Below are 12,724 nucleotides of genomic sequence, written 5' to 3'. Positions count from 1 at the left end.
TACCCCAGGTGTATGCATGCCCATCCCTACCACCCCAAGATGCAGCCCCACATTGTAGGTCATTTGCAGGAAAGAGGGTAGTCCATGGAAGGGATATAGGAGGCACGGTCCTCTGGCCAAACTGGACCTGCAGAAGGGCCCAGAACTTCCTCCTGAGGGAATGGGGTCTGGGGCATTTTATTGGTTATCCTTACTGAGAGCAAAAGACTGTCCCATGCAGAGTCTCCAGCTTGTGATGCCCCATTGACACTTTCCTAGGACTACTGCTTCTGGAGAGAGTACCTTCTGGAAATTGTCCCCAAGACACTCCTCTGGGCCACAGAGTCCACTCCTTCAGCCAGATCATCTTATGTCCCTCCTCAGGTGACTACTGTCCTCACTATGGACAGTTGCCCATTCCTTGACCACCCAGGAGCAGAGGCAGCACTGAATGGTATAGGTTTATTGAATAGCAGCACTGGGAGGGAAGGCAGGGAATGGCTGGAAGAGCTGGCTATCCGGTAACTACATTGTCAGCTCCTACAAGAAATACAAGAGGTGTTAGGTGAGGAAAGAGGGAGCAGGAACTTAAACTAGGCCCTTGGAAAGGCAAGTGGGGCATTCTGGTTTGGACACCCAGGGATATATTGTCCTGCCACCTCCTGAATGGTCCAGCTGGCTGCTCACCATGATGGCATTGACGATGTCACTGTGGTTGTCCTTTAGAGCCCGCACAGCCTTGGCCCTCGACACATTGGCCTGGGCCATCACCAGCTCAATGTCCCGAAGCTCCAGACCTGTCTCATCCACCTGCAGGAAGGAGTAAGCAGGAGGTGGGAGAAAGCCACTGAGCCACCAAAGCAGAGCCCAATTGCATCTCACAGCCTCACCTCTATCTCTTCCTCTTCCTGGCACTCCAGCTTTCCCTGCAGCCCTGGAGCTGACTCAGAAGTGTGGGCTGAGGGCTTGGTGGGTACCCTGAACTTCTCTGCTGCAGCTTTGTGCACTTGTTGGGATAGGTCCTCGATCTGCAGGCACATAAGGCAGGGTATCAAGCAGCCTGTACCTGGCTCCCTCACTCCACCCTCCACCCATATCCAAGACTGACTTTTGCCTCGCCGAAGACAACGTAGGTGTCAGAGGCTGGGCTCTTGAAAACATCGGGCTTGCTGATGACAAAGAGGATGTTCTTGGATTTCTGGATGGTGATCCTGGTGACGCCCTGAATTTGCCGCAAGCCCAGCTTGGACATAGCCTGGGGGGCAGAGGGGATCAGACCTCCATCTTTGCCTCTGAGCTGGAGGCTAGATGTCAGCCCTCTGCCAAAGGAACAGGCAGAGCCATCCTTCCCTGTCTCTGAGACAAGAGGATTAGACTTGCTGTATTGCTAAATCCGTTTCAACTCTAACCTTGTAACTTAAGCTGTCTGACAAGGTGAAGGCCCAGTACTCCATTTGTCTGAGGGTTCCTAACATTTACCCAAGGAGCCCCTGTGAATGGGGTTGCAAAGTGGCCAGCAGTGTTCCCCTGCTGCAGATGGGTCACAGTCCTGGGGGACAGAGCCTTCCCATTCAGTTCTCTAGGCCAGCCAGCCCCTTCCCAGGTAAAAGGCCCTCACTGCACCTGGCACCCACCTTGCGGGCCTTCTTCTCACTGCGGCTCTGCTTGGCTTTGGCAATGGTCTCTTCACTACTGCTTACCCTTGAGGCCTGGGGACAGGAAGGAAGACCAAGCACTGTTGGGGAAGCTGGAGCTACACCATTCATCCTTCAGCCCCCCTGAAGCTCATCCCCTCCCTTAGACCAAGGTGCCAGGGTAGGGAGAGCCACCTGGGATGGGCACTGAGCTGTCCGAGAGGCTGTGAGGTCTTGCTCCTCCGTTTCAGGGGTTGATGACTCTGCATGGCTATCTGAATGGTGGCCCGAGCCGGGAGCCTGCACCAAGTCTGGGGGAGAAGGAAGCAGCAGCAGCTCAGGCCCAGTCATGGATACAGCCCCAGGGCTGGAAGCAAAAATAATTGGCCTTTGATCACAGGTAGACCTGCCCCCCTGGAAGTAGGAACGCCTGCGCTTCATCTGGGGAAGTCTGCCCTTTCTGGAGTGTTGAATCTGCCCCTCACCTGTGTGTGGAGGTCCACCCCTCCCAGTGTGTGGGGTCCACCCTCACCTGCGGGGCTCCCTCCAGCTGAGGACAGCAGCACCAACCCTGGGAGGAGCTTCCCCACACACACACACACACCCTACCTCCCCCTTACCTTCCTCAAGGCTGTCCTGGTCCTCTTGCTGCTCAGAGACTAGGAGCCCCAGTGGGCTGGCTGGGGAGCAGGGCCCTGAGCCTGGAGGTACTTGGCAGGGGATGCAGACATGAGTAGCCAGGTCTTTGGCATTGGGGCCCCCCAAGGGGGCTGCCTTGGGGCTGAGTTGGGGGGAGGAGCACAAGAGGCCAGTCTGCTGCCCAGCCGCAGGAGGTACCAGGTTTCCTGAGATGGCAGCTGCTGCCCGCTGAGCATCTGTGCCAAGCAATTGCAGGCCTGGCAGGCCTAGGGACCCAGTGCCCTTGCAGTCTTCTCCAGGCCCCTGACAAAGGCAAGGGGCAGGGGCCGCAAGGTAGGGAGGGGCTGGCCCAGTGAGGAGACCAGGGGAAGTGGTGTCAGGGTGCAGGGACCTTTCTTGGGCTGTGTTGGGCAGATCCTGGGCATAGGGTACTGAGGACCAGCAGGGGGAGTGGCTGAGGCTGCTGGAAGCCATTTGAGCAGGCTCCTCCAGGCTCAGGCCAGGCTGGGGGTCTCTGAGGCCAGCCTCGGCCCCAGGCTTCACCTGCCAGGAGGGAGGTGGGAGTGTTGGAGCCCCTGCTGAAGAGTCCAAGCTGGAGCCAAGCCTGGCCTCTGAGGCCAAAGAAGCAGACAGCTCAGGCCCTCTTTCCTGGATGAACTTGGAGCTAGTGGCTCGATCTACTGCCCAGCTGTTACTCCCCAGAGCCTTCCCAGCACCTTGTGTCCCTCCAGGGAGGCCTCCATTCCCCTGGCTGTCAAGCCCTTTGGCCCCATCATCTCTGTGCTGGAAGCCACTGGCCACCTCTGGCTCAGGCCTCAAAGGATCCCTTATTGCTTTCTGCCCCTCCCCCCAACCAGGTACAGGCTCTGAAGTGAGATCTGCATCTTTCCCTGAGGCCCAGGGGGTCACAGCTTCTGCCACCAGCTCCAGGTCTAAGGTGGGGCCTACTTTATCTTGTTGGGCCTGGTCCAAGGCTACAGCTTCTGCTTCTGGCTCCATGGCCAGTGGCTTTGCCACAGCCACTAGCTCAGAAGCAGGCATCAGTCCTAGGGCTACACCTACTTCATGCTGGGCCACAGCTGCCATAGGAGCAGCTGGCACTGTCCCTAGGGGGCAGCCTACTTCCTGCAGGGTCTGAAGGGTTGTCATAGCATATGGTTCCTCAGGCTCCTGGCCTAAGAGGAGGACTGCTTCTCTTTGCAGGGGAAGAGGTGTTGCCATAGAAATAGATTCCCGGTGTAAAGTGAAGCTGGCTTTTCTCTGCAGGGTCAAAGGAGTTGTCATTGAAACAGATTCCCTGCATAAAATGCATCCTTCACACAGGGGCACAGGCGTTGCTATAGCAACAGACTCTTGACCTGAGGTGAGGCCTGGGCCTACCTCCTTGTTCTGAAGAGTCATTGACATAGCAAGTGAATCTGAATGTGGTATAAGACTGATTTCTTTCAGGGTTTGAGGCATTCCTGTAGCAGCAGTCTCATGGCCTATGGTAACGCTTACTTCTTCCTGTAAGGTCAGAGGTATTTCCTCAGCAACCTGGCCTAAGGTGAGGCCTTCTAGCAGAAGCGGAGGTGTTACCCTGGCAACCTCTGCTTGCCTTATGGAAGAGTCTGCTGTTTCCTCCCCAGGTTGAGGTGGGCCCATGGCAGCTGGCTCTATGCTCACACCAGAGCATATTTCTGCTGGCCAAGCATGAGGTGTTACTGTGGCCCAAGGTGTTACTGTTACCTGGCCCAAGAGGAAGCTTCCCTCACCACGTGGCACCTGGGCCAGTGTTATTTCAGCAACTTGTTTTGGTACAAGGAGTGTGGGCCCCTCTTGGCTTGAGGATGGAACCCAGTCCTCTTGCCTCTCCTCAACCTGAAGTAGGGCACTGGTCTGGGCATGTGGCTCCCCACTGTACAGCCTCTCATCATCTGCACCAGCATAGGAGACTGAGTCCGAGTCAGAGGAGGCTGCCGAGGTATCATCTCGGAAAGCAAAGGCTTCATCTACACCTTCAATGATGGAGATGTCTGACAGTGACTGTAAGAAGGAAACAGAAGTGCTGTCGTCCTCACCCTCCTCACCCAGGTCTCCACCTGGGCCAGGAGTCTTGGCTTCTGCCACCTCCTCCTTCTCTTCCTCCTCTGGGTGGGGCAGCACCATGACCTCCACTGAATCCACCTGGAAGATGAGGCTGCCCTGGAAAGGCAGGAGGGTTGCAGGGATCATCACGTCATTTGCTAGAAAGTCCAGGTCAAAGAGGTGTTCCTCCTGGCCCCAGGAAGAGCTGCTGTCAGGGGAGAGGCTGGATGCAGAAGAGTGGGAGCCTGGAGGCCCAGCAGCATGAGGCTCCCGCTCCCCACCCACAGTGCCTGGGGGAGAGAAGCCCCAACCTGAAGGGAGGTCCAGCCCTTCCACTGGAGCCAACAGATTGAGAGAACAGGATGGGGAGGAAGCCCAGCTGTCCCCATCTGCTGTGATGTAGGAGCCTGAGGGTGAAGTGGGTGGTGAGTCAAGCAGCTCTGCCTCAGAATCACAGGCCTCTCTGAAGGGCCTGAAGCTTGGAGGCAGGGCACAGGTGGCCTGCAGAGGGGTTGAGGGGGGTGTGAAGTAGGAATCAGGGTCTGAGTGAGGGAAAGGCACAGGAGGGTCACCCTGAGAATATAACTCAGGGGGTGGGTTCAGGTCAGTGTGCCCACCTGCCCAGTTCCTGAGCTCTGCAGGGGCTGCTCTGGGCAGTAGGGAGACCCTGTAGGTCTCCTGGCCCATCACAATCCGTGGTTCCAAAGTGGCTGAGTGGGGAACCTCTACAGGCCGGCCCTCAGGAGACACTAGGCTAGAGTTGCCCTCAGCTGGGAGCACCCAGGCTGATGGGGCCTGGCCAGGCCCTGCATCCCAGCTGGCTCCCTCAGGCTGGGGTCGGGTGCCTGGCTTGCTGGGCAGGAATGTGACAGCCAGGGACCTGGGGCCTGGCAGTAGGGCACAGTGCTCCAGCCGGTCCCCACTTGGGATGATAGCAGTAGCAGCATCACAGGACAAATCTGTGGGGAGAGAGGAAATGAGAAGAAAAGGCAGTGTCTAGAATGGCCTCTTTGAACTCATGCTAAAGCATTTGCCACTTAAAAGAGAAGCAGCACTCCAAAGCTGTACTGCCTCTCCTCTCTGATGTGAGACTGGCCCAGAGTAAGGGGAGCCCAGAACGTGTGATGGGCTTACATTTGAAAGGGCTTAAAAGAGAGCTGGTCTGGGAAGATGAGGGAGAAAAACAGCTGTGTGGAGGGCACGAGGGAGGGATTTTAGGAGTTCTGACAGCATTAAGCAACTGGCCACAGCTTCAGGCCTAGAGCTGGGGCAAGGCAAGAAGAGGCCTGAGGGAGTTTTGATACAGGTTATAAGTGGATTCTCCCCTTGGTTTTTCTCTGAGAAACTTCTGTAAAGATTCGTACTTCTGTAAAGATTTGTTTTCCCATCTCCTTTGGAAACTGGCTTGCTGCTGCTTTTATTGTAATCCTAGCGGGGCTTCACAAAACAACTTGAATCTGTGGGCAGCCTAAAGTCCTTCCTTGATCTCCCCAACAGGCTTGCCATATAAAGTAAGGCGAAGGGCCCAACCTGGGGGTTAGGGTCCTGCATCAATTCCAGTTCTGTTCTAACCACATGGTATGACTATACCAAATTCATTCCCATCCTAGGTCTCATTTCCCACCAGCCACTCCTCGGAAGGAAGATGGGGCAATCTACTTCCGTAGTGATACTGCTTCGGAAACCCAAGAAGGGGTCGCTATGAGTCGGGTCTGACTCAACGGCACATAACAACAACAACATGTTGAGGGGTTTTCCCCCTCCATCCCTGGCTCTTCTGAAGCCTGCTCTTGCCATATAGGCCAACACTTAGGCTAACCTGCCAGGACCTCACTAGGGCTCTGACCTCTATCACTGCCCCTTTGGCACAAGGAAAAGTGTACCAGGGCCCTACATGCAACCAAGTCTCGAGAGATTATAGAGGCATGGCATCCTATTGAGATGTAGCTGAGGTGTAGCAAACTTCTGAGGTGTCAGGCCTGAAGGGCTGTGCAGGCATGACATCACCCCTCACATGGGCACCAAAAGAGAAAGGGCTGCCCTGTCCAGAAGGGAGCCAACCAGCTCACAGAGGGGTTGGAGAAGCTTCAAGCCTGCCTGCAATGGTAGCCACCCCAATATGCCTCCTACAGAGCAAGCATGGCAGCCTGTGGGTACTGTTGCACTTCCCTAGCATAAGCTGGGTCCACCACCTTGCTGGGAACCAGGAACAAGAAGGGGCAACCCAGCCTGTTCACAGAATAAACTACCTTCCTGCTCTGCCACATACACCCCACCCTTCATCCCATGAAGCTCCACTGTGACACGGCCTCAGGATAGGGCAGAACTTACTACCCATCTGTGAACCAAACACACACCTCCACCTGACAACTTGACACACACACACAAATCATGACTATGTGTTGTGAAATACTTAGGAAACCTATTGTTGTTATTTGCTGTTGAGTTAGATCCGACTCATAGCGACCCCTCCTTGGGTTTCTGAGGCAGTATCACTAAGGAAGTTGATTGCCCAACCTTCCTTCTTAGGAATGACTTGTAGATTTGAACTGCCAGCCTTCTGGTTAGCAGTCAAGTGCCTTAGGCACTATGCTACCAGAGCTCCTTAGGAAGCCTAGGGAAGTGGAAAAGAGCCTCTTACTTAACACTACAACCCAAACCTCTGCAAATGTTATTCCTTCTTGTCTTTCAGACCCATATTTTATTAGTTGAGATCATACTGCATACTTAGTTTTGAACCTTCCTGTTTTTACCCAACATTTTCTCATATGCATTTTTCCATGACATTCCACATGCTATTGAGCCTCATTTTCAACAGCTGTGAGTCCCCTTTAAGAGATGCCCACCAGCCCCCCAGCAGTCTGCTCACATGGACCTTCAGGCCAAGACCTATGTCTGAAGCATCTGCTGAAGGCCCCACTACTGCCCCCAAAGGCTCAGGTCAGTCACTGCCCAAGAGAGGGAAGCAAGGGAGGTGGCAATGCAGAATACCTGGTAGGGCTGAGTCCTTGGCTACAGGGAGAGCAAGGTTCCAGAAAGCCCCGGTCCAGCTCCAGTCCCACCACACTCCTTGTGTGACCTCCTACCAGTGCTTCAGCTTTCTCATCTCTAAAATCAAGTACATACCTCCTGGCAAGATCTCTGCTGAGCTTGGAGATAAAACTTAGAGAAGGGCAAAACCCTCCTGGTCAATCTGCCTGTCTCCCCTGGACAGGGTCAGAGCTCCAGGGGGGTGCCTTGGGGCTCGTTGGTTGGAATGCATCCTCAGGCCAACTCCACTTTGGGTTCCTACAGGAGCTGGGAAGCTGGGTGCTGGGACAGCCAGAGTCCTGAGGGACTTTGAGTCCTCTGGGGTCAGAATGAGACCCAACACGGGTGTGGGTGTGGCTGGTGAGGAGTGTGGGGTGGCACTGAGTATCTGGAAGATAGGGCTTTCCTGGGTAAAGGTGATGGGGAGAGACTGTACCACAGTCAGAATAGAAGAGGCAAACTGAAGGCCAAAGGTTTGTTCAAGGTCATCAAGCTAATGGAAGTAGAGCAGAGCCAGCACAAAACCTCAGACCTGGGGCCTGGAGGCCCGCACTGCGTTCTCCTCTACTGGCCCTGGGAGGGGCAGCCTGTTCGCCTCCTCTGCCTCTGCACTGAACAATGGTCTATCCCCAGGTCCAAAGTCCTTGACACCTTGCCCACTGAGCAAGGTGCCCTTGGTCATCCTTGAGTCCATGAGCAGCTGGGTGGCATCATTCCACAATGCCTGAACTGGATGCTGGAGACCACCCTATGAACTTTCCCAGACTCAAAACAGATTCCATCTGCCTCCAGCAACACTGACACAGCCGCTCCAAGGTCACGGGATTGTCTGCATCCCTGCCACTGCTCTCCTAGCCTCTCCCTAACTCCCTGCTGCCCCTCACCAACTTCGCAGACTCAACGCTGCCATTTCTCCCACAGCCCATCCTTTGGCCTGAGAGCATCCACAGGCTCGAACTTGGTGCCGCTGCTCCCCTGGAACGGTGATCAGTCCTGTCATTTTCCCATCCTATCTCGCCTGTCCCCTAGGGCAGCCCTAGGGTATCTCGACGGGAGGGCGGCTCTGCAGGCCGCAAGGCCCCAATGGCGCCAGAGTGCAGTTCCGACCCCTTCCCGGCTCCGCACCCCCTGGGGGTAGGATGGGCGAGTTAGGCATTCAGGGTTGTAGCTAGTCCGCCACCCGGAGCCTCCGGTATTGCCAGCCCCGGGCCGCCCCGCCACGCCCGGGCCACAGCTCCTCGCAGACAATGGAGCGCGGCGCCTGGCCCCCGGCTGGCATACAAGACTCACTTCAGCGCCCCACTCCCAGGACATGCCCCCACGACACTCCCTGGCTGCGCCCCTCCCCTGAGTGGGGCTGCTGGAGGCAAGGTGGAGGGAGGGAAGGACCTGAGAGAATGAGGACGCCTGAGTGAGCGGGGAGGGGGAGACGGCGGGGCCCAAAAGGGGGAACGCGGGTGCAGAGGGATGCGCGAACGTAGGGCCAGGGCCTCACCTGTGCGAGGGCCGGAGCTGCCAGACTCCGGCAGCAGCAATTCCGCGCGGGCCGCCTCCCCCGGCATGGCCAGGCCGTGCACCCACCGGGCCGGCAGTCAAGTCAGTCGGTCGGTGGGCCAGTTGGTGCGTGCAGCTGCCCGCCGAGCCTGCGTGGCCACCGCCCCTCCGCCGGCCAAAGGAGGGGGTCGCGTGACGCTAATGCCCCGCCCGCCTGGCGCCCGGAGTGAGCGTGTGCGCGCTCCTGCCAGGCGATGCGGCGGGCGCGGGGCGCAGAACGGGCGGGGCAGTACTGCCTCCTTCCTGAACACCTAACCCCTGTGCTGCAGCGAACCGAGCAGGTGCACCAATCTGCCCGCTCAGCTAGGCGACGTGCCCATGAGGAGCCCGGGCCGGGGCGGCTGTACTGGCTCCGGGTGAGCAGCACCTCTCAGCCTGCCCGAACAGAGGCCGGGGCTACTCCAAAAGTCGGGTGGAGAGGGCAGGCCGCTGGGGGTCGGGCACGTGCCAGGCCCTCGCGCGACCTCTGTGGGAAGATTCACGAAGCAAAGGACCACGGAACCGCCTCCTGCTACCACCACATGTTGCCCTTGCGACTGGCGGATCCATAGAGGGTGTGTGAGGCACAAGGAGGGGATCCTAGGCAGTACCAGCCAGGTTCCTCCAGCCCCAAAGTGGACTGCAGCGGGCGGGGTTGATGGGTGGAGATCTCGCGCGATTGGCTGGTCCTCGCTGTCGTAGGTCTCCATGGAAACTGCCTGCAGTCCCTATGGCAACCAGGGAAGGCGGGAGCGCTGGCAGGAAAGCAGGCCCTAAGCGGCTGAGACTGCTTCCTAGGCCCTGGGTCTCTACAACGCTCGCTGATTTGTCCTCCCAGCCCCTCAGTTCTCTAGGTACTAGAAACCAAACCAAAAACCAAACTCACTGCTGTGGAGTGGATTTTGACACACAGCGACCCCTCCTTGGGTTTCCGAGGCGGTATCACTAGGGAGGTAAATTGCCCAACCTTCCTTCCGAGGAGTGGCTGGCGGGTTGCGGGTTTGAACCGCCAGTCTTCTGGTTAGCAGTCAAGTATCTCAGGCACAAACACGCCTACTTCCATTTTTGGTAGCTGCCACGGCCACAACCTCCAAGAATAAAAAATTTCCCCTTTGCCTCCCCAAAATACACTATTTGTTTATGCACAACCCACTCCACCACCCAGATTCACTGAACATCCACCCTGTGCCAGGCATGGGAAAACAGAGATGAATGAGACATTGTTATCACCCAGCCTTTGCAAGCAGGGGGGAAAAGGGGAATCAGAGCACACTATTGTTGTAGGATGTGAAAGTATGTTTGCTCCATTCTTCGTCCTCTGCTCTAATGGCTACATTTCCAGCTCATGAACCAGGGGCCACCCTGACTCTTCCCCAGGCCCAATCTCCCTGTTTAGTGCTACCTATCTGGCTGCCTGCTGGGCATCTCTCCCACTGCACCCCAGGCACCAAAACTACCATGCTCAAACCTAAGCCCAGCATTCTCCCACAAAGCTGCCTGCATTCTCTTTCAGTCAGCAAACCTATCTCTCCATCCTGGTTGCTCATTTGTTGCAGGATTTACCCTCTTCTTTTCCTTCACGTTCTCTACTTAAGGACTGTCATCTTTACCTCCCAGCTATTTCTAAATTGCTTCCTACTCTCTTTCTCCCATTGTCTTAGCTGAAACCTTCATAAACTCAACTGCTGTCAGCTGCCTTCCATCTTGCCACCTATTACTGATTTTTCAGAAACCAAATCTGATCATGTCACTCGTAAGTTTCAAACCCTTCACTGGTGACTGAGAGGTTTCTATTCCAGACAAGATGGCATAGTCTTGTTTCTCTGTATTCCTCCCCACTAAATACAACTATGCATTTGACTGCTAATCAGGAGCCTAGAGGTTCAAACTCACTGGCCACTCCTCAGAAGGAAGATTGGGTAATCTACTTCCATAGAGATACCACCTGGGAAACCCAAGGAGGGGTCATTATGAGTTGAATCTACTTCACAGCAGTGAGTTTCATTTGGTTTTAAATACAATTATAAATCCAAGGGTGGGGGAGGGGACTCTCAAAGATGAAAAGAGGGAGGTAAGCTGGTACCAAGGAACAAAAAGAGTCAGAGTATTTTACAACTCCTCACCCAACAGAAGATGAATCTGCCAGTGTTCCCCTACACCCAACCAATCAGTAGAAGCCTAGGTAGTCTTATTTATCCTTTGTATAGAGTCCTGCTGACAACACCAGGCAAATATGGTATAACTGGCAAGGGGGATCAATAAGAAGTCCAGCTGACTAGGGGCCAAGCACCATCCTTGCCCACTGGGCCTGAGACATTCCCCACTCCTGCTCAAAGACACTGTGTAGGTGGTGGTATTGACAAAGAATATCTGGCCACACAACAATGGCCAGCCCATGAAGCACTCTTCATCTCCAAGGCCCAGAGACTCCCTTCCCCCACTTAGAGACACAAGCCTGGGGAAGCTCCTTTCACCCCTTGAAATAGCATTAACAGGGACCAGTAGGAGACTTGGTGGTGGTGTTGTTATTAGGTCCCGTCAAGTTGTCTCTGATTCATAGCGACCCTATGCACAGCAGAAGGAAATTACTGCCCAGTCCTGTGCTAGCCTCATGATCCTTGCTGTACCTGAGCCCAACATTGCAGCCACTGTGTCAATCCATCTAATTGAGGGCCTTTCCCTTTTTCATTGACCCTCCACTTTACCAAACACGATAACCTTCTCCAGGGAATGGTTCCTTCTGACAACATGACCAAAGTAGGTGAGATGAAGTCTGGCCATTGTTGCTTCCAAGGAGCATTCTGGCTGCACTTCTTCCAGGACAGATTTGTTAGTTCTTTTAGCAGTCCATGATACTCTTAGCATTCTTCTCCAACACTACAACTCAAAGCATCAACTCTTCTTCAGTTTTCCTTATTCATTGTCCACCTCTCACATGCATGAGATGATTGAAAATACCATGGCTTGTGTCAGGCCCACCTCAGTCTTCGAGGAGATATGTTTGGTCTTCAGCACTTTAAAGAGGTCTTTTGCAGCAGAGTTGCCCAATGCAATATGTCATCTGATGTCTTGACTGCTGCTTCCATTGGTAGTGAGTGTAGAATGAAATAATAATGAACTCCTTGACAACTTCAATCTTTTCTCCATTTATCATGAACTTGTTTATTGGACCAGTTGTGAGGATTTGTGTGTTTTTAATATTGAGGTGTAATATAGTCTTGAATCTTCTTCAGTAAATGCTTCGAGTCATCCTCACTTTCAGCAAGCAAAATTGTGTCATCTGCATATGGCAGGTTGTTAAGAAGACTTAGTGGTGTGACATAAACCAAGCTGACCAACATAACTCCACAAAGTTTCTGAAAATTAGGCTGTCATTGTAACCACAGACCACAAAAGTAAGCCAGGACATGCATGTTGACCTAAACAGGGTGACTGCCTGCTAAAATAAAATAAAAATTGAGCATAGTACTAAAATTGTTCAGGATACAATAAAAACATCACTCACCAAACCAAGAACCAGGAAAATCACAACTATAATGAAAAAAAGACACCAGTAGGAGACTTAGTGGTGGTGTTGTTATTAGGTCCTGTCAAATTGTCTCTGATTCATAGCGACCCTATGCACATGACCAAAGTAGGTGAGATGAAGTCTGGCCATTGTTGCTTCCAAGGAGCATTCTGGCTGCACTTCCTCCAGGACAGATTTGTTAGTTCTTTTAGCAACACTCAGATTAATAAGGTTCTGCAATTATCTGAAAAAGATTATAAATAACCATCACAAAAAAAAATGATTTAACAGATAACAAACTTTGAAATAAATGAAAAAATAAAATCTTACCAAA

The 12,724-nt window shown here is 54.0% G+C and overlaps 1 protein-coding gene across 1 annotated transcript; it reads right to left on the bottom strand.

The window, feature by feature from the left end:
- Nucleotides 1–504: 504 nt before the first annotated feature.
- On the bottom strand, nucleotides 505–8,911 carry NACAD (NAC alpha domain containing). The gene is made up of 9 exons (XM_042783405.1): nucleotides 8,845–8,911; nucleotides 4,007–5,278; nucleotides 2,234–3,331; nucleotides 1,809–1,924; nucleotides 1,614–1,688; nucleotides 1,088–1,234; nucleotides 870–1,007; nucleotides 667–789; nucleotides 505–519 (listed from the first exon to the last, which is right to left on the bottom strand). The coding sequence occupies exons 1-9, from the start codon at nucleotides 8,909–8,911 to the stop codon at nucleotides 505–507; spliced, it is 3,051 nt and encodes a 1,016-aa protein (XP_042639339.1).
- Nucleotides 8,912–12,724: the final 3,813 nt, after the last annotated feature.

Source organism: Orycteropus afer, unplaced genomic scaffold (genome assembly GCF_000298275.1).
Source record: "Orycteropus afer afer isolate SDZICR_OR568_19922 unplaced genomic scaffold, OryAfe1.0 scaffold01056, whole genome shotgun sequence".
In the NCBI taxonomy this organism is placed as follows: Eukaryota; Metazoa; Chordata; class Mammalia; order Tubulidentata; family Orycteropodidae; genus Orycteropus; species Orycteropus afer.
The sequence above is the reverse complement of the archived record's forward strand: the minus strand, read 5'-3'. Positions and strand labels throughout refer to the sequence as shown.